The sequence below is a fragment of the Hibiscus syriacus genome, unplaced genomic scaffold (assembly GCF_006381635.1).
Source record: "Hibiscus syriacus cultivar Baekdansim isolate YM2019G1 unplaced genomic scaffold, ASM638163v2 tig00112354_pilon, whole genome shotgun sequence".
NCBI classification, from domain to species: Eukaryota; Viridiplantae; Streptophyta; class Magnoliopsida; order Malvales; family Malvaceae; genus Hibiscus; species Hibiscus syriacus.
The window spans coordinates 402,993-425,136 of NW_024063314.1; the positions used below are offsets into that span (position 1 = coordinate 402,993).

The 22,144-nt window shown below is 36.1% G+C and overlaps 4 protein-coding genes and 1 pseudogene across 6 annotated transcripts; 4 read left to right on the forward strand and 1 right to left on the reverse strand.

Annotated features, from left to right (window-relative positions):
• Positions 1 to 51: 51 nt before the first annotated feature.
• Positions 52 to 1,868, reverse strand: LOC120178649 (phytolongin Phyl1.1-like). Of its 3 annotated transcripts, none has more exons than XM_039184447.1 (2): positions 1,672 to 1,868; positions 52 to 1,302 (listed from the first exon to the last, which is right to left on the reverse strand). In XM_039184447.1, exon 2 carries the CDS (start codon positions 1,031 to 1,033, stop codon positions 221 to 223), a length of 813 nt encoding a protein of 270 aa, XP_039040378.1. In that variant the 5' UTR covers positions 1,034 to 1,302; positions 1,672 to 1,868; the 3' UTR covers positions 52 to 220. The 3 variants fall into 3 exon arrangements, with proteins under 3 accessions (XP_039040378.1, XP_039040376.1, XP_039040375.1); XM_039184445.1 differs by having other exon boundaries at positions 52 to 1,415; XM_039184444.1 differs by having other exon boundaries at positions 52 to 1,419.
• Positions 1,869 to 3,447: 1,579 nt separating this feature from the next.
• Positions 3,448 to 4,471, forward strand: LOC120178651 (chromatin-remodeling complex subunit ies6-like). The gene is made up of 3 exons (XM_039184449.1): positions 3,448 to 3,699; positions 3,912 to 3,979; positions 4,176 to 4,471. Exons 1-3 carry the CDS (start codon positions 3,528 to 3,530, stop codon positions 4,305 to 4,307), a joined length of 372 nt encoding a protein of 123 aa, XP_039040380.1. The 5' UTR covers positions 3,448 to 3,527; the 3' UTR covers positions 4,308 to 4,471.
• Positions 4,472 to 5,232: 761 nt separating this feature from the next.
• LOC120178624 lies at positions 5,233 to 7,307 on the forward strand (annotated as a pseudogene).
• An 845-nt stretch (positions 7,308 to 8,152) lies between these two features.
• LOC120178625 (ankyrin-1-like) lies at positions 8,153 to 9,993 on the forward strand. Its single transcript, XM_039184425.1, has 3 exons — positions 8,153 to 8,654; positions 8,732 to 9,219; positions 9,472 to 9,993. Exons 1-3 carry the CDS (start codon positions 8,153 to 8,155, stop codon positions 9,991 to 9,993), a joined length of 1,512 nt encoding a protein of 503 aa, XP_039040356.1.
• Positions 9,994 to 19,413: 9,420 nt separating this feature from the next.
• LOC120178643 (metacaspase-1-like) lies at positions 19,414 to 21,370 on the forward strand. The gene is made up of 5 exons (XM_039184439.1): positions 19,414 to 19,962; positions 20,166 to 20,496; positions 20,600 to 20,711; positions 20,785 to 20,979; positions 21,104 to 21,370. Exons 1-5 carry the CDS (start codon positions 19,515 to 19,517, stop codon positions 21,161 to 21,163), a joined length of 1,146 nt encoding a protein of 381 aa, XP_039040370.1. The 5' UTR covers positions 19,414 to 19,514; the 3' UTR covers positions 21,164 to 21,370.
• The last annotated feature ends 774 nt before the right edge of the window (positions 21,371 to 22,144 follow it).

Genomic DNA, 22,144 nt, shown 5'->3' on the forward strand with positions numbered 1-22,144 from the left:
AAAGCATAACCACATCATTTGAATCTGCGATATGGTACAAGAACATGATGTAAGAGACACTCATAGCAATATGATTATATGATGTACGTAAGCACTACTAAAACTATGAAACCATCCAGAGGATTTTCAAAAGCTAATGCCATTACCTCGAAATTCGGACTGGCTCTCGATCTCTGGTCTGTAGAATGAAACTTCGAATGTTAGCATTGAATCAGAATCATTATCGGCCGGTGCACGATAAGCCCTTACAGATTGACAACCAAACCACTAGCAGTAATAAACAAAAAGCTGCATCCACAGCAAGAATGATCCGGACTTGGCGGCACCACTTTTTACGGATGTTCTGAGATCCAGGTCTGATCCTCGTCGAATCCAAGTCCTTCTGTGATGTGTTGGGCGAACTTGCTTTGTTTTGGTTATTCGAATCTGATGCAGTTGGATCGGTTTTCACTCCTCTATCAGTCGATTTCCGATGCTCCTCCAACTCAATATCTCTCACCGCAATCACATGATCCTTATTCTTCTTCTCTTGCTTACTCGGTTTTCCCAACAAAGGGGCTTTTGTGGAACTAGCAGCTTCGAGTTGGGCATTTGCATTGCTTGGAGATGACGGAATCTCAGTGTTCCAATCATTGCCACTATTCGAAACTTGTTCCAACGAAGCTATTAATCGCCGGATAACCGGCACTAGCTGCTCTTCGACTCCCATCGAACTCATACTCGAAAAACTACTTCTCGAACCCTTCCTAGTTACATTTCTAAATTCATCTCTTATGTGCTCTAGAAACCGAAGCACACCATGGTTTTCAACAGCTTCATCGGCAATCGCGAAATAAACACATCCGTCTTCGAGCAAAAACCCGAAAGTCTGTTTACCTATCGTCTCGAAATACCATTTGTGGAACGAGGGAGTCCTTTCCAAACACAAGGCAGCCATCCTTTCAACCTCGTGATCTCCCCCGCTGAATTCATATAGAATCCTATTATCCTTTGAAACACAACAATACTGAACTGTATTCCGAATCGATCCCATCGGAGCTCAAATCTTCAACTTCCAACTCGAATAAGGTTTCGGTTTTGAATCCGAAAGTTATCAACACTATAGGCAATCAAGATGTGGCCAAACAAGAGATATACAAAGCTCTCAGAGCGAGCTTTTAAAATGATTGAAAATAACTCGAAACTTCGATTTCTAACTCGAATAAAGCTTTCGATATCGAATCCAAAGTTGTCAATGATCTAGGCAATAAAGATGAGGCAAAACAAGAGATGAATCAAGTTCTCAAGGATCGAAATTAACACCTGGAAGAACACAATCAAGTCCTCAGCAACAATGTCAAAAGCCTCGAGAAAATACCAACACAGATCTTCTTCAAAGTACTCAAATTGAAGAATTAAGCTCCTCATGCCTGTAACTTCCTAAATACAATCACAATTAACCAATAAATTCAGTAAAATTCACACAAAAAGTTAAAATACAAGGAAAACCCATAAATAATTCTCAATCACAATCAAAAGATCAACTTAAAATCCTTAACTCCAAGCACAATAGAACAATCAAACTGAAAGAAGTTTTGAACTTTTCAGTCATTTTTTCTCTTCTAAGCAACAATCAAGCAAAATCATTGAAAGGGTTCTTTCCTTTAGCGATCAAAATCATAATTCAATTACCTGAGAACAAGATCTCTGGATGATCTTCAAACAATCTGGAAAAACTATAGAATCTGGGCTTGAGGGAGTTGAACCATAACGAAAGAGAAAGAAGCCTATTGGTTTAACCCGAAACTGAAAAAGAGAAAACCACGTATTTTAAACTTGTACGAGTGAAGTAATGGATTGTGATTTGATGATCTCTCTCTTCTTGACTGCTTCAAACAATGTCGTGTTTCTTTACGACTTTAAAAAAAAAATCCTTGGAAAGATCCGACGTCGTCTACTCATGCACAAGGAATATGTTTAATTATTTTTTGATAACTATCAATTAGTTTTTGAATTATTTTGTTTGTTGTTTGATCACAAATCTTAAAATATTTTATTTTAAATATTAATTTTATATATTAATTATTATATTACCAAATATCATTCGTGATAAGATCAATAATAAAATATTCATATTTCATCTATTTTTTTATTTAGACTAATTTATTTAAAGTCAACAAAATGATTCATCTAAAGTCTATTATTTTATTAAATTCTAATATCTAAGATCTTAGGCATGCCTTAACTCTAGATTAAAAAAAAATAAAAATTTCAAATATCCGCTTATATTTATTTGTTGGACTTAACTTTAAGATATATTCTTCTTATTTTTAAAAAAATACGTCAAAAAATTCAAATTTTTAAATAAACACTTTAAACTCTTTAAATTATTTAGTTAACGAAAGTAATCAGATTTTGTCTAATATTTAGCTTAAAAAAATATCTACATGTAGAATTTTAATTAGAAGAATTAAATAATTGATATGAATAGTAGTATAGATATAAATCTGTATAATTTTTTGGGTTAATTACACGGATGATAACTTATATTTTTTATTTTGTTTACTTTTCGTCACTAATTTCAAATAACATGAGATATGATCGCTTTTGTTTTTATTTAATTAAGATGTGATCACTCTAAGTTAATTGTCATTAATAGTAGTTAAATGTTTTGATATAATCACACATTTGGTATCTATTATTTACATATTCTCTCAATTTGGTCTTATTTTTAATACATTAAAATAAATTTAATCATTCAATCGAATGATTTCACATATCATGTCAGGTGTCACAATTCGTTTAGAGAACTAACTTTATTAATTTAATATATTTATTTTCATCGACTTATGTCACCCTCTGGATGAAAAAATACAAAAAAAAATAAATTAGGAAAAAAAAGATTCAAATCTTAATCGCTTAAGAAATTAAACATGTATCCAACCATTAAACAAAGACTGTTATTTGGTCTAAAGTAAACAATACTATGCATATATTTTGTATCTTAGTATATAAATACTTAAATTCATAATATTATATATATATTAACTTAAAATTTTCATATTAACTTATTAAATATATTTTTTTATTAACTTGAATTAAAAATATTTTAGTTTTTAAACTATGTATTTTATGTTAAAATTTATTTAAAAGCATGACTAAATTGAGAGCATATGTAAATAATATGTGATTATACTAACTATTACATCACATTTTCTGTTAATTATTAACAAAAGTTAACAAATAATGACCACATCTTAATTAAATAAAAACGAAAGTGATCATATATTTTATTTTTGAAATGACAAAAAATAGATAAAATATAAACAAAAGTGATCATACGTGTAGTTAACTCTTTTTTGTTTTATTGGTTTTATATTGGTCTTAAATTGGCAATACGGCATCGTTTTATGTCTCCCGGATAAAAAAAAATTTGATTATGGGGTTTTACATTCAGATTCAAAGACCAAAATCTCAACTTCCTCTTCCCCAATTTCATTTGGGGAGCTTTGGGTTCATTTAGGGATTTGAGAATATTGGGAAAATCAATGGAGGCTGAGGTGATAAAAGCAGAGTTGGTATTGCCAACGCATATGAGTTTCAAGAGGGTACAAACGTATGAGAAATACCCAAAGGGCCAATCGAAAGTTAGGTGGAAGCAGCTCAAGCAGATCATCCAAGCTGAAAATTACCAGAATTACGATCCCGATGAACCAAATTGTAAAACTCTATCGGATGAATATGCTGTTTTTGAGTTGTTTCATTGAAATTCCTACGAATTTGCTTAGTTGAAAGCCTTGCTTGAAATCTCTATACGGTGTCTTTTAAGAGGAATTCCATGTTTAGAAGCTTATGCTTTTGTTCTAATATTCTTTTTGTAATGATCAACGGTGATAAAGCTATTTCCTCTTTTATAAATTTGTATTTTTCAGATGTTAATATCGAATCACCGCCTTCGATGCAGCCGTGCAAAAGAATTTGTGATATTACAGGATTTGAGGTTTGTGGCTAACTGAATTAATCACTTGAAAGTTGAAACCTTTGATTATTTTTTTAAGTATCCATGCTGAACACTTGCAATTTGATCCCCAACTTACTCGTTTTGCTGAGTTGTATTCTAGCTAATTGTAACTTGAATAGATCATTTCAACTTTTGGAACATGATAAATAACAATTAACTCATAATTGCTGTGCAGGCACCATACCACGATCCAAGGACGAATCTCCGCTATGCCAATGCCGATGTTTTTAAGCTTGTGAGATCTCTTCCAAATGAATATGTGCAAAGGTATCTGGCTCTAAGGAAGGCGGCAGTTTTTTTGAGGTGAAGTTCAAAAATTTGGAGATGGACTTTGGTCTTGAATTGAATGATTTAGTTTACAGTTAGGTCAGTCTTTACCTATATGAATCATGGTAGATTCTCATGATGTTTCATTTACAATATGTTTTATTGATGGATGTAAGGAATGCCGAACCATGTATTCTGTTCCATTTCGTCCCTGGAAACCGAACTTTGGGTACTTTTATATGGCCTATGAGAAATGAGAAAGCTCTGTTTGAAACTTATTTGCTTTGATATTGAGAGCATCTTGGAGGCAAATCTCCATTAGTGATGACAATTGAGATTGCGGATATGGATTTTGCATATATGAACACCTACCAATGTAGTTTTGATCTCTCTCGCTCTCTTGTTCTTATCAGAAGTTCATCCATGAGATTTTGCTCCAGATATCTGTGCAATGCAATTGCTTATACTCTTCTTTTTTTTTTTTGGTTCGAGTGTCTGATATCCGGTAGTCACGTTGGGCTATGACTAAATCCTAGATTGAGCTGAGACCCTAAACCGAGAGGGGAGGGGCAAATTCTCCTAATGTTGTTTCCTTGGTCCACAAGACTCGAATCCGATATCTTATAGAACTCCTTGAGTTGTTGAGTTTCGATAGATTTCGCGTCGTGTTTTGAAGGTCTTCGAGGCTTTAACCCAATTTAAAACATTTATAGCTCACTCATCAAAATAGGTTTCATTGTACATAATTACTGTTTTGTAAGATCATGTTTGAATATGTATCCTTTACAGAAATTGTATATAAATATCTTGAGCAAAATGAAAATCTCGAGCTATATAGGTGACACGTATCATAGGATAAAGTTATTTCTTCAATGCCCAAGAATTTCCTCTTCTGTCGAACCCAAAAGTCAAAAACAGTCGTTTTCTCGAGGGAAATTGATCAATAATTCCAAAAGAAACAAACAATGATTCATCATCAACTTGGCCAAGGCATTAATGATTGTTGGGATATTGTTTTTGTTCGGACAGTCGATTACCATGTCTTCCCCAAACCTCTATTTGATCTTCCCCGTCTCATCGGTGTTCGGTTTCCATTTATGGATCTTAAGATGTCAAGAAATTACATGCAACCCCAATGATTTGAAAGCGATTCTCAAGCTGTCTGAAACCACATGTTCTTGGATGGAACAACAGCTCTGTTCCAGATTGCAGCACTTGGACCTGTGTCACCTGTGACGATTGCTCGAGCAAAAGAGTGGTAGCTTTAGAACTCGGTGAGAAGAATCTGTATGGAACAGTCTGTGATTCCATTTCAGGCTTGGACCAGCTTAGAATTCTGAACCTTTCTCATAATTACCTCCGTGGTACCCTTCCGACTGTTCTGTTTTGCTTGAAGAACCTGGAAGTCCTCGACGTAAGCGACAATGGTTTCGTCGGAAGAATCCCAGAAGAACATTTATCAGGTATCTGGTATGTTAATGTTTCGAAGAATGGTTTCTTTGGTTCTACAGGTGGAAATCTATGCAAGAACTCATACCATATCAAGATCCTTGACATATCAGTGAACAACTTCTATGGGGAAGTTCCACAAGGTGTGGGAAACTATACTTCATTGCAGTGCCTCAGGCTCAATGGGAATAATTTTAGGAGCTTACCAAAGGGTATCTTCGATCATCTCGGCCATCTTTCTAGCCTTGTTGAATTGGACATCTCGGCCAATTCGTTTTCGGGGGCTCTCCCGGATGTGTTTTGCGACCTAGGAAAGCTAGAGAAATTCTCTGCAAGTTCAAACTTTGCCGGTCTCGTTGCTCAACTCTCCATCGATTACGAGCCTTGATCTTCACAACAACAGCTTGAACGGTCCAGTTAACCTCAACTGTTCAGCCATGGTCCATCTCAAGTCGCTTCACCTCGGCTCTAACAATGTCAATGGTTCAATCCTTCAGAGCCTTTCCTCTTGCAAGAACTTGACCATTGAACCTTGGCCGCAACAACCTCGACAGTCAACTCCCTGTAAATTTTAAGAATCTTAAGGCCCTCACAGTGCTCTCACTCTCAAGGACCAGCCTTGTGAATCTCTCATCTACACTCAACATTCTGCAGCACTGCAAAAACTTAACTGTTTTGCTACTTAGTGAAAATTTTCAGGAGGAAGAGATTCCCAGTGATCCTGGTTTTCGATTTAGGAGACTCAGGGTATTTAGCATTGCCTATTGCGAACTAAAGGGATCAATCCCACCGTGGTTTCTCGGCTGCACCGGGTTACAATTCTTGGATCTGTCGAGGAACCATCTAGCCAGAACCATTCCATCATGGTTCAACGAGTTCAAGTACCTTTTCTATGTCGATTTGTCGAATAATTCATTCACAGTTGAGATACCGAAAGAGTTATACAAGCACTCATTGACATGAACATCTCATTGGAAGGGCCTTCATTAGGGTTCCCTTTATTCAGAACTAGTTCAGATGGTGCAACGTTTCGTTACAACAACATTTGGAGCTTCCCACCAACATTGGACCTGAGTTACAACACGATAACCGGACCTGTTCGGCTGAGTTTCGGGGATTTGATCAGGCTCCATGTGTTGAACCTCAACTAGAACCGGTTGACAGGATCAATACCGGAGAGTCTGCCGGGGATGAAAAGCTTGGAAGTTCTGGATTTGTCGCATAACAGATTGTCCGGAAGCATACCGGTTTCGCTCGCGGAGCTGAGTTTTCTGTCGAAGTTTAACGTGGCGTATAATGAGCTTCAAGGGGAAATTCCCATGGGGAGGTCAGTTCATGACTTTTCCACATTCAGCATCGAAGGGAACAGTGGACTTTGTGGTGGAGCAAATGTTCCATGTCCGGTTCGACATGGCACCATCGATGAATCTACAGGCCATGAAGGAATGACAGTGTCCGGTCCTCAGTTCGGATTTGGAGTTGCCACTGGTTTTGTTCTTACAGTTACCGTCTGTTTTATGCCTGGTTGGGTCCTTCCATCCAAGAGAGAGAACCAACTGATTGTGTATTGAAGGTCTAACTAGCTGATTCGATCTTCTGTCTAATTTTACAATATTGATTATAATTAAAATTGTGTGATGTATATTTAATTTTTTACATTATAAGTTTTAATTCAGTACGTTAGTACTAGAAACTTCATTAAAATTCTAAAGCACAATCGCTAGCCGTTGGTTCAAATAAAAAAATATATCATCTTATACGCATAATCTCGAGATATCATACTTTTCCTTTTTCTTTTTACTCATAACCTCCTTTGCTTCTTTTTCCCTTCCCGTGGGTCTGCCCTTGTTCTTCTTCCTTTATTCTTTTTGTACCCTGGAGCTCTGGTGACCACGAATAATTTATATTAGGAACATTCTAAAAACTTCAATTAAATTTTGGTTAAACTACACATTTAGTACATAGACTATCAATTTTGGTTGTTTTAATATCTAAACTTTCAGTTTTTTTGAAATCATACCTAATGTTTAGTTTTTATTTCATTTTAGTACCCGTCGTTAAAAACTTAACGTTAAATTTTGAATGAGAGTACTAGAATGAAACAAAACTAAAGTTTTAAATGGCGAGATATGGTTTTAAAAAAATTACAAGTTTAGGTATTAAAACAAATCAAAACTGATAGTTTAGGTACTAAACGCATAATTTACCCTTAATTATTAAAAATAAATAAAATGAAATTTTTGAAGATTTTGAGTAGAAAACTGCATACGCTTGTTCTCTTGATATCCGATTAAAATTTTCAAAAAATATGAAATAAAAAATGAGTATTATAAGCATAAAATAGTAATATAAAAAAGAGCAGCAAGTGTGATCTTCACTCGGTACAAGGAAATCATTATGTCTTGTGATAGTCACCCCGTAGAGAGCATCGATTATATGGACGCTCCTTTGTATGAAGCAGCTGAAAGAGGCGACATTGAAGGATTCCACAACCGTGCGAGGTTTGAGCTCGAGCCGCTTCGGATCAATACTAAAGGTCAAACTCTATTGCACGTTGCAGCAAGGCATGGACATTCCACTGTCGTGAAATTTCTCATCGAGTATCAGGCAGGGACTGTCCGGTGCGACCCAGAACAGCAGGAAACTGGAGAGGATGCAGTGAGGACGATGCTTAGAAGGACAGATCATGAATCTAATACGGCTTTACATATAGCAGTTCAGTATGGTCATCGAGGAGTGGTGCAAGAATTGCTGGAGCCTGAACATCCTGATTTCCCATATTCGGTCAATGGAAAGCAAGAGAGTCCACTTTACATTGCGTCCAGGAGAGGAGATGGTCCACTGCTGGATATGATGTTACAAAAACTGAAATCCGTCGCTCATGGCGGTCCTCACGGTAGAACAGCCTTGCACGCAGCGGCTATGGCCGGAGATGCAGGTAATTCTTTCACTCATCGTCGTTGTCTTTGTTTTTCACCCTTCCTTTTGTTTATAGGGTTATTTTCTTGTATCTAGAGGCAGCAAGAGTGATATTAGAGAGGAGAGGTAACTTGACAAAGGAAAGAGATGAAGATGGTCACACTCCTCTCCATTATGCAGCACATTTGGGTCACTCTTGTGTAGTGGAAGAGCTGTTAGAATGGGACAAATCTGCTGCCTATGTGACTGATAAAAAATGGGAGATGACACCTCTCCTCATGGCAGCTAGGCAAGGGCATGGGCAAATAGTAACCAAGATTCTCTCTGTTTGTCCGGATTGTTGTGAAAAAGTAGACAAAATAGGTTGGAATTTACTGCATTTTGTGGCGCTTAGAAATTCTCCTTTTTACTTGAGTCGTTCCATTTTCAAATACGGCATTGTTGCCGGTCAATCCCGATCAGTCAGAAATTTGGTGGGTGCGAAAGATGTCCATGGAATCACACCTCAACAAGTTTACGATGCATCTCCTTTCAATGTCTTTGCTGTGTGGAAGGTCTATAACAATACGCCTAGCAAGAATATGGTAAGTCCCAACTCTAATTTCATCATGTTCATTGTAACATTTGGGCTATCGGGGTGGTAGATGATTCATTCTTTTTAGTCTGAGCAGCTGTGATACAGGAGATGAGGGACAAGTGAGGAAGTAGTTTGCCTCTTTTTATCTCGATCTTGATTAAACTATTTATAGTGACTTTTAATATTAGTGTTAGATGTAGGGTCACGATTATCATTTATAAGTTGTCTGTTCACACAACATAATTGGCTAACGTGGTAGGAAGAAATCGGGAGATTGTCGGAAGATATTGGAAAAGAAGTAGTGGCAGAGAGACCGGTTCGTCCAATTGTCCTGCGAAATGTGTCTGCAGACAGGCTTGAGAAGGCAAGAGATGCTCATTTAGTGGTGGCGGCACTTATAGCCACCGTCACATTTGCAGCTGCAATAACTGTCCCGGGTGGTTACAACAGTGACGAAGGTGAAGACCAGGGCACTCCTTTACTGATTCGTGATTCCGCCTTTCAAGCATTTGTTGTATCAAACGCATTGGCCTTTGTTTTCTCTCTTTGTGCCGTCGCCACACACTTCGACACGCTACCTCCTGTTTCCTCGAGTACGCGTGATCCGCCGTCACTTGTGGTGGCCGCAAGGAACCTTTATTATGCAATGGTGGCGACCACGGTGGCTTTCAGCACCGGCACTTATGTGGTGTTGAAACCATTCCCTTGGCTTGCTATTACTTCATGTATCATCGGCGTTAGCTTTCTTTTCCCTAGAGCTTTGTACGCTTTATTTGATTAATTTGTGACATGAGAAGTATTGTAATATGATACTTGAACTATCATTATACGTATTATTATGGTAATTAATACTATTAATAAAAATTGTATCATTTAAACGATGGGAACTTTTTTAGGGTAAATTATGCATTAAATATCTAAATTATCAGTTTTAATTTGTTTTAGTACCTAAACTTTTAATTTTTTTAAAACTATGTCTAATGGTTAGTTTTCATTTCATTTTAGTACATGCAGTTAAAAATTTAACACATTCAGTATCTAAACTATCATTTTTGGCTTGCTTTAATACATACAATTTTAATTATTTCAAAACTTAACATCACATTTTGAACGGAATACTAAAATGAAACAATAGCTAAAAATTTTAACGGCGGGATACTAAAATAAAATAGAAGCTAAACTTTAGGCATGGTTTAAAAAAATTGAAATTTAGGTACTAAAACAACAAAAACTGATAGTTTACTTACTAAATGCTTAATTTATCCTTTTTTATTCCTTTTCTTATTCTTTTGCTTCTCGGGTAAACTCCATTGGTTCCTTTCCCCGTGCTGTGGGTCTTAATTTAATATAAATTCTTAATTTTTAATATATAAATTATCAATGTAATTTAATAAAAATAATTCTTAATAAATATGTATTATACAATTATATTGAGAATTTTTAATATACTAATTGCATTAGTATTATACAATTAAATATGTCATAATTAAAAGTCAATCTACAATCAATCGCGATTATTGCAATTTTAAGCAAAACATTCAAAAATAATATCACTATTTAAGGTTCAATCCCACATAGTATTGGAAACAAGTGTTGGTAATGCTCAAATCTCACATAGTATTAGAAACACTATTGGGAATGGTATTTAAGACTTGGCTTTCCCACTTTCTTGTTGAGTGATAGAGAACAAGGGGACTCTCGCACGCCGTCGCCGCCGCCGTCTCGTCTCGTCTCGGGTCGTGGTCGTACGTGTCTTCGACACGTCCGCGCGGATACTATCTTTTTAGAGAAAATTCTTAAGAAACAAAATCTTTTTTTTTAACTATCACAACGAATTTGGAAAATCGCAACGACAACTGTAGACTATCGCAACGCGAAATGAAAATCGCAATGCGATTTTCAACTAGCAACGACAACTGTAAACTATCGCAACGCGAAATGAAAAATCGCAACGCGATTTTCAACTATCGCAACGCGAATTGGAAAATCGCAACACGATTTTCAACTATCGCAACGCGAAATGCAACGCGAATTTGCGATAGTGGAGATTGCAATGCGAATTAGAGATCGCATTGCGATTTTATTGGTTATTTTCGCAAATACAAAAAAAGTTGGTCAAAATCGTATATTATCTGGGATTTTTGGTCACTGAGATTATTTTCTCTATTTTATACCCCTCTTCAAAATGTCCGAAACGATTGTTAAAACTCTAAATAAGAAAATGAAAAACTTTATGTAGACACCCGTTTTTGTCCGAATCTAAAAAACATTTTATCATATAATTATTTATTTATTTATTTTTATTTTATTTTATTTTATTATTATTGTTAATAATATTTTTTATTTTTTATTTTTGTAGGCCACATGTGTAACAACCTCACTATCCCATTAACCCCACTATCTCCACCTTGCACGTTCAGTTCAACTAACCCCACATGTGCCTTTCTTATTATTTAAATCACAGGGGGTTACAAACGAAGAGGAGGCAGGGGAGGGGGAATCATTTCGGAAAAAAGAAAAGGAAACAAAATGATGAGCAAAGTGGTATATTCGTAGTTCATAAACGAAATCAAAACAAGGAAACGAGAGGGTTGGATGCAATAGTCACCGACCAAATCCAATCCCAAATGACGCTTCTTCCTCTCTTCATAACTCGAAAGCAAATCTTCTCGATTTTCTCTACTCTTCAAAAGAAAATGGTCGGTAAAATGGCCATCATCGAGCTCAGCAAACAAACCCCAAAATCCAAATCCCCAAAATCAGTTCCCAGATCCTTACCAGTCTCTTTGGCATTGATTCAAACACCATTCAACTCCAGATATTTCCCATGGCGGCTCCTTTCGTGTCCCTGTCAAATGTAGGTTGGCTTTCAAGTCCAAAAACCCTGTCAAAGAATCAAACGCCATCGCCAATGAGCAATGCCCTTAAGCTTCCTCGAAAGCTCTCGGTTTCGTCTTCATCTTCATCACGCTTCTTCTCTGGGTCATTTTGTCTTCCCTCTCTTAATTCAACCCAGACTAATCCCCGTGTTCTCCGCCATATTCGGTCCAGTACTGAGGTGGCACCTGTACAATCAAAGATTACAAACAAGGGAGAAAGGCTTTGGTTATAAAGGTTATGCTTTCCATCGTGTCCTGGCTTTGGTTATAAAGGTTCTGCTTTCCATCGTGTCATTAAAGATTTCATGCTTCGGGATTTTGATAAAGGAAATGGAACTGGAGGCAAAAGTATATATGGACGTGTACCTTCAAAGATAAAAACTTCAAGTTGACCCACGTTGGACCCGGAGTTGTTAGTATGGCAAATGCTGGCCCAAACACCAATGCCAGCTAATTTTTCATTCGCACTATCAAGACACCAACAGTAGTCGATTCATTTTTAATCATACAATTCGTAATCTTCATGAAGATGGTATTTGTTTAATTTAATTTTATTATTATTTTTTAATTTTTTTAATATTTTTTTATTATTTCTTATTCAATACTTTTTAGGGATACTTTTAACCAATCAAAGTTAAGTAATTTGAATCGAGTTTTTAATTTTTTATTTAAATTTTTAATTTTCGCAATCAAGACAACCAACAAATTAATTGGTACTGAAATGGCGATTCAAGGGTGTTAATCATTCCTTGACCGTAATCGACTCCCGAACCCTACTTAACTATGGTGAAACGCGGATCAGGTAAGATGGTGTCTGATCTACCTAACTTTTGTATTAAAATGATCGATGGCGACTCCAATTCGTTTTTCCTAAGTCGAAGCCCAATTTCGGGGCCCAACCAAAATACGGTTCCGACACTTCCCTTGGGGGCTAAGTTGAACAACGATTCATTGGGTAAAGTGGGATAACGTTTGCAAGCCAAAGGACAATGGAGGTTTGGGCTTCTATAACGTACGAGTTCAGAATTGGTCGTTATTAAATAAGTAGTTGTGGCGTTATGGGTGCAAGCTACAGACGTTATGGAGAAATGTGGTAGATGCAAAGTATGTATTGGATCGAAAACTACTGATTTCATCTCCTCCTCAGCCGAGAAATTCTTCTAAAATCTGGAACAACATCACAACTCCGTTGTTAATGGCGGAGGATATCTATACGAAAAATACGTGTTTGGTTGTTGGGGATGTGACCAATATCGACTTTTGGAATGATCCTTGAACGGATGTGGGTTCACTAAAATGGACTTTCTTGAGAATTTTTGGTGTTGCTATTAGGAAGTTGGGTAAAGAGTTGGATTTTGGTTATTTTAAGAATGGTTGTTGGGTATGGAATATTGAGTTGAGAAGAGTGTTACTTTAGTGGGAAGTTACTATTTGGGAGGATTTCATCAACACCCTAAACAGGGTTGTTCAAAACCTTTCGATGAGAGATTACTTAAGGTGGCATGGTGAACCTAACAGCGTTTTTATGGCAAGCAGTTATTGTAACGTCACAATAAGTGACTGGAATGATAAAGATAAGGTGTGGAATATAATATTATCTAAACTTGTACCTGAGAAAGTGCATGCATTCGTGTGGAAGGCCGTAAACCAAAGGATCCCCACGTTCACAGAGTTAGCGAGAAGAGGAATGTCGAACCTCATTCCGCACCATTATAGTATTTGTGATATGGAGGAAGAGACAGTTGTTCATCTTCTCTGTCACTGCAACTCTGTGTGGAGAATTTGGAGTAGGTGGTGTGTGTTGTGTAACCTAAATTTTGTATGTCTGAATAATATAAAGTCGTTTGTTCTCACATATACCGATTTCTGCGGATCATAAGTGTGGGTTATGGCAATGTTTAGGTTTATCTGGACGATCTGGCTGTGTAGAAACGAAGCTGTTTTTAAACAAAAGAACTAGAATGAAAACAGAGTGTTTGATGCAGCAGGGGTGCGGATAGGATTCTGGTGCAAATACAAGTGCCCGAGCATGAACTTCTCGATTTCTAATTTTACAAATCTTCCAAATGCAACAATTCGAGCGCGTGGCGGGTAAAGGGTTTTAGGGGTGGTGTTGCTCATTTAGGTTCGTTCGGCTTAGTTGTTGTGTTCATATGTTTAGTGTGGGACGTAAGGAATAGTGGTCATGCTGTGTTCTTTTTTTAATGGGTGGATTGGTTGTTAGAAAGTTTTAGAGCGTGTTTGGGTGTTTCTTTGGAGGAGTTCTTGCTATTTCAGGGCATGTGGAAGGAGAGGATCGTCGTTGAGTTTGCTGCTACTTGTTGGTTGGGTAGGACGTTTTATTATTTTGCTAGTAAGCGTGTTTTATCTTCTCGGTGGGAGCATCCATCTGCAAATTTGAGTCTTTGATAGAGGAAGGTTGCTACTGTGTGTTATGTTGATTTGATGAATGGTACCCCATTTGATTGGTATAATGTTTTGAAGCCAAAGATCCAAGAGTAAAGTTACTACCTTGTTCACTTTGGTAATGGGGTATTTCTGGTTTGCTTAAGTTTGTGTGGAGAGTGCTGATACAAAACTGAGGTGCTCGAGTCGGTTGTGCCCTAATGATGTAAGGCTTGTTTTGTAATTTTGGTTCACTGAGAGGCCTGCTCTGTTGTCTTGTGTGACTATTTTTGCACGTGTGTTTCGTTGGCGTATGCTAATTTGATTTGTTTGTGTTGTTGTAATATTGAGTATCTCCCGTTGGACTTTCATGGCACACTTTTTTCCTCCATTTAGGCTTAGGAAGGTATTTTAATGAGACACATGAATTGTACCTTGTATTGTATGGCCTTCTTTCATTACAATACAAAATAACCATTTAAAAAAAATAGTTGAGTGATTTGATTGATCGAATCCAAACATTAATGGTCAAAGTGAACTAGAACAATAGTTGGGTGATCATTACCCTAATACATATAATGATGGTTCAAGTATCACATCTGATATTTCTTTTTCAAAGTACATACACCACGTTAAACACTTGAATGATGGAGAACTCGTTTTCTTCTTTCCTTGTTTCTCGGGTAAACTCCTTTGGTTCTTTTCCCTCTTACTTTGAGCCTAACTTTGTTCTCTGCTCTCCTTTTTCCCTTATTCTATTCTTAACGTGCAGTTACTTTCTTTAAAATTTCATCACACCACGGGTAAGACAATATTATTATAAATGATGGGAAAGGTTATATATGGATAATATTAGTATAAGAGATCCTGAATAATGGGGAAAAATATTAAATATCTAAATTCACATGATAGAAAAGGAAATTTATAATGTGGAATCTAAATAAAAGAAAAAAAAGAATTATACAACATGCACGCAAAGAACATGGGTATGAGGCTTGTGAATCTCATCCCTTCTTATACAGCACCATGTCTTGTGATATTCAACCTGCTCACCCCGTCGAGCACATCAATTATATGGACGCCGATTTGTATGAGGCTGAAGCAAGAGGCAAGATTGAAGTATTCGAAAAGTATCAAGGGTCTGAACTTGAGTCGCTACGGACCCCGGACAACAACACTGTGCTTCACGTTAACTTGGCCAGTTCAGAGTCGGATGTTGATGAGGCACGTCCATCAGTGGTTCAGATCCTGGAAAGACTTTTTTTTCAAACTGATCCAGTGGTAGTCAAAGCCCAGACTGAAAATTTTGTACAACAGATTCTAAGTAGGTGTCCTTCAATGCTGCTACAAGCCAATACTAAAGGTCAAACTCCATTGCACGTTGCAGCAAGCCAGGGCCATTCTACTGTTGTGAAATGTCTCACCGAGTTTCTGGCAAAAACTGCCCGTGGGATCGTAGAACAAAAGAAAACTGCAGTGGGGGCAGTGAGGAGGATGCTTAGGAAGACAGATATTGAATCTAACAACGCTTTGCATGTAGCAGCTCAATATTGTCGTGGAAGGGTGGTGCAAGAATTGCTGGAGTTTGAAGATCCAGATTTTTCATATTCCATCAATACAAAGCAAGAGGCTCCGCTTTACATAGCGGCTAGGATAGGAGATGGACGCATTTTGAATATGATTTTTCAAAAATTGAAATCAGACGCTCACGTCGGTCCCCACGGTAGAACACCCTTGCACGAAGCGGCTATGGCCTCAGGTCCAGGTAATCATTCTGCTCATCGTTATTTTTTCTGTTTTCAAAACTAAAAGAAAATAGTTCCATCCTTCCCTTTGTTTATCGGAACATTTTTGGCTTTTTTATCCCTTGTATTTAGCTACGTAGCATGGCTACGACAACTCAATTCCGTACCCGATACATCCCAAACATGGGTACAGGACGGATACAACTTAGGTATGTGTCAGGGACATCCCATGTTTAAGGTGTACGACTGAAATTAATTGAGTACACTATAGAGATTTTCGAGGACGTATCAGGCACGATATTTGATCTTCACGTACGTATCCAGGATTATTTTTAAGATTTAAATAATTAAAATAGGATATATATATGAATTAGGATAAGCTTTTATTTTTTTAATTAAGATTTAATTTTCTGTTACAAAGATGTATTCTTCGAATTCAGAAAGTTGGTAGACTAACTTTAGTGCTTAAACTTCATTGCTCCAATCTCTGGCTTTCAAAATGGACAATCTATTTCCTTCTCTTGTTGTGAAAGAAATTGAAATATTTATTCCTTTGTCCACTCAGGTCGAAGGAACGAGTTAAATTGGTAGTCACCATAAAGGCTAACAAGAAGAAAAAGAGGTAGAGGCGTATAAGTTCCAACCTCAATATATTTTCAGTTGAGAGTATTTACAGTGGTTTTTAGTGTGTGTTAGTTATATGGTCATGATGACTATTTATAAGTGATTAAGTTAGAGATATTTAGTGATCACACCTTGAATTTCACCTTGTAAATCATATGGATCTGTCAGGAGTCTTGTCTATACACTATAATTAATCTAAAAGTATTTGTTTAGTGGACATTAGCTTTTAAGAACTCGACAAACATGAAGATTTGTATAAAAATCAATAATCAATAAAGTATTGATAATTCCAATAGATTCGATGTGGCAAAGAAATAAAAGAATTTCGGAGGACGTTTCCGAAAGTATAACAATTTTTTTTGACAAATTTTAAATTTATTTCTAATTTTGGAAGGGAGACGAAGAAATGATAGAGAAAAGAACGAGAATATATTAGTGGATTCTAAAACCTGACTTACGAGAATACAAGAAAATAAAGATGAATAATTTAATCACCGAATGAATTCACTCACTGAGATTATGTTAGGACGTATAAATCAAATTAGGTCGTGACATAAAATCTCAGAATCGACTGGTTAGACCATTTCGTAAGAAACAAACAGTTACGTTATTTGCGCGACGTTAAAGGGAAATCAAATGCACGAATGAATTAGCAAAACATTCTAATTGGTAAGAGAGAGAGAGAGAGAGAGAGAGAGAATTAAAAAAGGTTTAAAATGTGAAATGAATTGGATGCATTTGGGCGCATAAAAAATATTCTTCAAGTGGGGGAAAGCTTGCTAGCACTATCTTTAAGGTGTTCCTAAATTGTTTTTTTAATCAATTTATTATTATTTTTATTGTTTTAAAATACAATCATAATTAAAATTAATATATCTGTATGACAACAATTATTAGAATCGATTATTAAAATGCATAAACAAACCGATAATAAACGAGAATAATGTTAAACAAATAATAAATAACAATAATTAAAGTCAAATATTGGGAAAGAGCATATTGTCACACTTAAAAAATATGAATCTATTAAGTATTTAAGCTAAAAAATTAAGGGTAAGATTTAATTTAACCAATATTTAAGAACTAATGTGGATGAAAACTCATATGGACCAAATTAAAAGAATATGTGGAATTCAGGGATTAAATGCTACTTTATCCATATTTATATGACAAAGTAGAAATACTGATCATCTCTGAGTCGGCCATTGATTTTCCAATGGCAAATGCATCCGATTCTTGCTCTTTATTCTATTCTATACAAGAATAAAGGTTTAAATATGTTTCTTAAAGGAATTTTGTGAATTATTCTACTTTATTTAAGTAATTTGATAATTCCATTGTATTAAAACAATATATTTTCATTTATATCCGAATAAAATTATATTTTAAACGTAATTTAATTTTAAATACAATTTAATATATGGCGGTTGCACATATAACTTGTCTAATATTTTCCTTTTCTGAATTGGGGTCTAATATTTTTCAAATGGTTGAATAAGAGTCTAATTTCTTAAAATTGTTGTAAAAATGTTACTCTTATTTGTAGGGTGTGCAAAACCGGATATTGGATCTGATCATATTCAAAAATTCAGATATACAAAAATTTTGGATACATAAAATAGTGATCTGTATCTTATCCGAAAAAACTAGATATGAAATTCGAGTATCCTATTTTTTCGGATCGAATATCCGGATATCCGAATCTGAATATAAAATTTAATTTGACAAAATATATTTAAAATTTTAAATTTTGTGATTTAATGTTATATATTCTATACTTCCAATATATATATATATTTAATTACTACACACAATAAATAATTAAATACTCTAATTTTTATTGAGTTAGAGCTTTAATGAGTTAGTGGATTACTCATTTATTGGGTTAAATGTATCTAAAATTTAAAGGCCTATTTTTTTTTCCAGATTTTCGGATAATCTGAAAATGGATTTTATCCGATTCGTATCCGATTATCTGATTTTTTTTTGATATCCGATCCGAATTATCCGAAAATAAAAAAACAGATCGGGCATCCGAATTTTCAGATCGGATAACCGGATTAGATCTTTTTACACACCCCTACTTATTTGAGCAGATTTTAGAATATTAAATTTTTATTCGATTATTTTAAAAGATTAAAGTTTTATTCAAAAAATTTAAAAATGCTACAGCTTATCTAATCGTTTTAAGAGCTTAAACTCTCATTGGAGCAACCTTTAAAATGTTACACTTATTTTAATATTTAGCATATCTTATATTGAGAATAATTTAAAAGCACGTGCACGTGTATTCAAGTTCGTAAGACGATTGACATTGTCGTTGGTGTATTATACATAAGGACGTAAGATCAAATATATTTAAATCCGTATCAGTTGTAAAAATTAAACGATCTCGATAGTAAAAGAGTCGTCGTTTTTTTTTTAGATATAGTCGAGTTCCATTATTATCGGTAGTATGATAGTTCAATCTCAAATGAATCTAAATTAATAAAAAAATTACAATATCAAAATAAAATTTAACCTTATTTAGTATCCGCTCGTATAATAATAATGTAAGGCAGTCGAAAGCCAGGAATGAACCAGCGACGTTGGCCTCGCCTTGGCCCTTTTTCTCTCCGTTCAATGTTTCCATTAAACCTCAAAAGAATATAAGCTTTTCTCCTGTTGACATGGATACAAGAATCGTGTGCCACCGTTGCCGGCAAAAGTTTACGGCGACGGCCAATGCCGAGGTAGTTTTTTGCCCTCATTGCCGTGCGGACAATCCGAATCGACCAGTTAGGAAACCGTCGTCGGCGTCTTCCCAAGAGCATGGGAAGACTAGTCCACGATTGATAGGTAAATCTATGAAGGAAAAACTGAGGAAATTACTGCACGGTGATGCCCCGAAACCTTCAACATCGCCGTCGATGACGACGGTGACCAGTTACTCTAAGCGTTGTGCTTTGGATGACTCCGGCGATGCAGTACCGGCGAACAAACGTGCGGTGCTTTGCGGCGTGAGCTACAAGAAGTGGAAGTATAAGCTCAAAGGGACCATTAACGATGTGAAAAACATGAAGGGTTTGCTGACTCAAAAGTATGGGTTTGAAGAGCAAAATATTATAGTGCTCACAGGTAAGTTGTTTGAATTAAATACGAATAAGTCTTAGCTAGATTTCACGGAATCAAATTGTGATTGCGATAGCGTCGTTTATATCGCTACTATGGACATAACTGATGTTATTGTAGTGATTGTGGATATCGCGGTCATACAATAACGGTCGCGACGCTATTTAAATCTGTTATCGTTATAATGATTTTGATTTATTCAACTGTAGAGGAACAGTTAGACACTCGACTTATTCCGACAAAGGCGAACATCGAGAACTGCTTGGGGTGGCTGGTGAAAGGTAGCCGATCAGGAGACTCGCTGGTTTTCTATTACTCCGGCCACGGATTACGCCAACCCGATTTCATCCAAGACGAACGTGACGGATTCGATGAAACCATCTGCCCGGTTGATTTCCTTAAAGAAGGAATGATAATTGATAACGACATCTACACCACCATCGTTAAGCCCCTGCCTACAGGTGTCAAGCTTCACGCCATCGTCGACGCTTGTCATAGCGGAACCATTCTCGATCTCGAGCATGTCTACGATCGACAAAAGTAAGTATACGACACCCTTGATATCGAACGAACTCATAATCGGGTCAAAATCCGAATCGATTTATCTATACCCATTACTTATCTTAATGCGGATTTTAAGCAGGGGAGAATGGATTGACAACCGTCCTCCATCAGGTGTGAGGAAACAAACTAGTGGTGGGCTAGCATATTGTATCAGTGCTTGCGAAGATGATCAAGTTGCCGCCGACACATCCGTAAGTTCGATTTACGAAACACATGATAACGATCCGTCGGTGTATCGAATATTAACCTCGTACATACTTACAGGCTTTGAATTCGAAGACGATGAATGGAGCAATGACATACGTTTTAATAGAAGTTGTGAGAGCAAGAGAACAACGAAGCATAACATATGGGGAATTACTTGAGGAAATGGAGAAGCGAATCGAGCAAGCTAACCAACAAGGTTGCTTGGGTGGTTCAGGAATATTAAGCAAATTGTTTGGCCCTAATCTCACACAGGTAGTATATAAAAAGACTCGAGTTTTAGATAAAATATCAATTCGATTCGATTTTTTATAATTCAACAAGTATAAACTATCGACAAAACATAATTGATACAGAGTTTTCTTTTGAATGTATACAGAAGCCTCTGCTTTCAGCTTCCGAAGAGTTTCCAGTTTACGAAAGGGAATTTGAACTATAGCTGTTAATCATTAGTTTTTGTGGCTGGATTAGTGGGCATGACTTCGGGCATGACGTATATGACGAGGCAATGAGTCAGCATCTTCCAGAAGGTCTAGTCAGCGCTTCTATAAAGACGAATGAGTCTTCTGCGTTTCTGAAATTCGAATACAAGTCAAACTCATGTTTTTAGGATATTAATTTAAATATTATATTATATTTTATCTTATCTTTATTTTTAGTATTTTAGTTTAAATAGTTTAAGTATTTTCATTAGGAATTATCTCTTTATTTTAAGAATTATATTTTCCTTATTTTTAAGATTAAAAGCTATAAATACCCTCTTAGGGTAGGCCTAGCAACACATTCAGAATTCATTCTCTTTCCTTTGGTTTTATAAAAGTTTTCTTTTCTTTTTCAAAGTTATTCTTTGTTTTATTTTTATTTTTTAAATATGTTATTTATGATTTTCATACTTAGCTAATTTCTCCAGTTGAAGCGACGACTCAATCCCTATTATGAGGATTGAAAAGTAGTAAAATAACTTCGAGTTATTTTCTCAATTTTCTGGATGAATAAGATTGACAATCGACCTATCTTTTTAAAAATCAAAACGCTTTTTAATCAAAAAGTAGACGTTGGCTCGAAAGTTGTTCTGATTTATAGTTGGGAGGAAGAATCGACTGGTAGCAAGTTCGACTTCGTGTAAACACACTTAGCGGCGGTCCATTAAGGGAAATTGAGATCGGGTTCGATTCTCATTGAGGCAACATAATCCGAGTTGGGTTTTTTCTAGATCTATAAAACAGTTTGGCGCTAACGACGATAGTCGTAGTTAGTCTCCGTAAAGGACTGCTATCCAAAAATAGATTTTGGGCTATCGATTTACAAGAGAGAAAAATAAGTTACAGTGGATGGACCCTGTAGACTGTAACCGGCGAATAACCAAAGCAAAAGTTTATTCATGATCAATAGGAATTTGAGGCAAAAGCTGAAGTCAGAG